The 3,201-nt window shown below is 48.3% G+C and overlaps 1 protein-coding gene across 1 annotated transcript; it reads left to right on the forward strand.

Moving 5' to 3' along the window:
- The first annotated feature begins 1,987 nt into the window (after positions 1-1,987).
- Positions 1,988-2,943, forward strand: B0H65DRAFT_113605 (uncharacterized protein). Its single transcript, XM_062820618.1, has one exon. The coding sequence runs from the start codon at positions 2,172-2,174 to the stop codon at positions 2,724-2,726; it is 555 nt and encodes a 184-aa protein (XP_062684596.1). The 5' UTR covers positions 1,988-2,171; the 3' UTR covers positions 2,727-2,943.
- Positions 2,944-3,201: the final 258 nt, after the last annotated feature.

A 3,201-nucleotide genomic window follows, 5' to 3' on the forward strand; every position in this document is an offset into this window, starting at 1 on the left:
ACATGAACGTACCTGAGCTACCTTCCGTTTCCCACAGGATCCCCCACAGGTAACGAAATCAGTGGTAATAGAAGAGCAATCAGAAGGAAAGTAACTGTCTACCTATTAACCTCACTCATTTAGCTACCGGAACTGTCGGCCTGCAAGAACATCTTTCCTTATCGAAAGGCATAGAGAAGACCGGCGAGAGAGGGAAAACCCATGCAGTCCCAAGACGTGACATGTCGTATTATTCGCCTTTTAACCCAAAATAAAGAGTAAGGTATTGACCAGCCAGCCTCTTCTCTTCCGGAACGAAACAATGGGGTTTTTTGCCCCTTCCAGTTTCGAGGAAATAGGGCCAATGTGGCTTTTCTGTATGCGAGCAATTAGTCCATGATATTTTTCCTGCCTTAAACTGTACGTTGGGTCTTCCGATCACTGTCCAGCTAGATTAAGCTACAGTTGACACTCGCTCATTTCCCCCTCTAAGCTCCGTCTTCATATGCATCGGGAATTTCGAGCTGGAGGTCACGATGATAAGCTGAATGACAAACTTCTCACATGGAAATCATACCTACATGTATGACCATTACATCCCGCGAAGAAACAAATTACCCCCAGAAACTCCTATCTGGGTAAGCCCAACACAAAACCCACAAGGGTCGCTTACACTTTCCCATTTCACCCTCCCGGTATAAAACCCCCCCCCCCAGAGCTGAAGCAATTACTACAACTCAAACATCACGGGGGGCATCTAGAACATGATTAATCGCCTATTCCAAACATCAGGTTTTACCTAACTACCTACCTTACCCAGCATACACCACACAATGAAGAGAATGTTATCATCTATCTCTGAGTAACTCGACGCCACGGGATGACTGAAGTAGGATCCCATCCCGAAGACCAAAGAGAATGAACGAACGCAAAGAGAAAAATGATGGATCAGGTGCAGTGTCATCATGAAAGCTGGGCACAGGGTCTTGGGTTGCCTCTAGGATGCCTCTAGGATAAAACAGAGGTGCAGTGGGGGGAAGGAAGGAAGGAAGGAGTGATGAGGGCATTGTGGGCTATGGCGGCATGACTTTGCTGAGACAATGGCGAGTGATAACTCATTTTCTGTGAGCTAGAGGTACTATTGTTGTGTGGAGGTAGGTAAGGCAGGAGCAGCTTGGGGTTGTAGCTATCGCGGCTTCCGTTTCCTAACCCGCACCCACCCCCCGTAGGACTCCAACTGCTGTGATCACCCGGAAGGCACGGGAAGGCGACCGCTACCCACCAGGGCAGGTTGAACTTCCTCCTTGGGACCGACTTACGGTAGATACGCTTAGTTGCATACAAGCTTGTAGAGGTGGATATGTGCTGCCTACAATAATATATATTGTTCAAAAGCGTAAACAGACAACCAGGAGGCAAGGGAACTTTATCCCACATCTTCTTTCCCTCTGAATACCTACCACCCGTGCCGTCAAATTTACCTAGATATCAGCGCAGCACAAGCACGAGAAGTCTTGTCACACACAAAGATACACACACAAACGCACAGAGATGCCTGAGATCCGTAAAACGGGATGACATGGTCCTCTCTTAGGATGTATCACCTTCACTTGTAAGAATCGTAGGTACCTAACAGCAGATATCGAGGTAGATACCATACCACCTTATCACGTTAGCGTTCAAAGCAGACAGGTACAAGTCTGGTTGCAGGCCAGGAACCAATGAAAGGCATGCTGGATCGTGATCGTACCCTGTCTGCGTGTAACCAAGCAAGCTTGACTGGACTGGGACGCTTTGGGATCTTACCTTGGCCAAAGATCTCCTTCTCGGTGGGACTGTCGACGACGTAGAGTGTCTTCAAACACAGCCTGACACTAGTGATGTCTGTCAGACTTTAACTACCTCTACGTAACGGAGTATGTCCGAGGTCCATGCCATCCACCCCAGCTCGAAGCAGGGTAGGCAGGGGCATCGACTCGAGCGTACCCTCACTCCTGCAGTAGGAAGCTATACGATCCAGCCCTGGTTTGTTTGTTAGTCTGGTACAAAAAACGGCAATTTTGCCGGATATAGGAAAGCGTTCGGCTTTCTATCGGTTAACCACCGTAGACCGATATCTTCCAGTCTTGAAGGAGCCGGAGAGAGACATAAGAGGCTTCTGTAGCGTCTTAAACCCTTATCATTATCCCATAATGCTCCAAACGAAGACCAGTTTCGCTCTTGGGAGGCCAATAAGAGCTCCAGATCTCCCCTGGTCAACCCCAGTCCGAAGAACCAAACTAACAAACAAACCAGTATTGAATTGTACGCCGTACGACAAGACAGGGCCTCCTCTGACATATGTCCCCCTTGTCCCTATGTCGCCTTACCTACCTACCATCGTACCAAGCCTAGAGGTACCTAACCCCCGTTCGATAACACCTATCCATCCCCTGGCTCCCCCCTCGCTGGCTCGCCATCTTCATGATCACTTACATATGGCATACCATCATGGGTGGAATGCTACCCCCCTAACCAGGCTTCTTGAGGGAAGAAGAGAAAAGAAAGGAAATAGCACGGGTACTAAGATCGTTCGATGGTCGATGAGATGCATGTCAGGTTGTTGGTGCCGAAGGGCAGCCAACTACCGGTTGAGGGGTCCTTGTCCTGGAGAAAAGCCGTTAGAGAAGGGACATGGGAGAGATAGACATGGGAGAGATAGACATGGGATCAATGAACAGGCGGTGCTCACATATGTCCTTGCTTAAGGTTGGTAGGGAGATACCACTGTTGAAATGAGTGTTGGGGAGTGTCTGTTAGGGCAACCATTCAAGCGTGATGGCCATTTGATGAACATAACGATGAACATAATGATAGTAATCAAGGTTATGGGAAGAAGAAATCAGGAAAATTCACCAGATAGACTTACCGGACGCCTTTCCGCTTAGTCGATTTTTTCTTCTCTTCGCATTGGTTTTCGATCTCCCCTCTTTATGTTCGAAAAAGGAAAAGGGGGAAAGATCAACAGGAAAACGTTCGACGGGACAGAGATCTCCCCATGGGCATTAAGGTATTGATCCCGGTTCCGCGAGTGAGCCAATTCAATTTCACTCTTCATAATCAGCACCGCTACATACTGACACGTCCAACACTCACTATTCACTCGGATTGGCGAACATCACAGCCCCCAAGGACTGCACTATGAGACTTACAGTATCTCGCCATCAAACGCATTTCATGATC

The sequence above is a fragment of the Neurospora tetraspora genome, assembly GCF_033439725.1.
Source record: "Neurospora tetraspora strain CBS 560.94 chromosome Unknown B0H65scaffold_2, whole genome shotgun sequence".
Taxonomy (NCBI): domain Eukaryota; kingdom Fungi; phylum Ascomycota; class Sordariomycetes; order Sordariales; family Sordariaceae; genus Neurospora; species Neurospora tetraspora.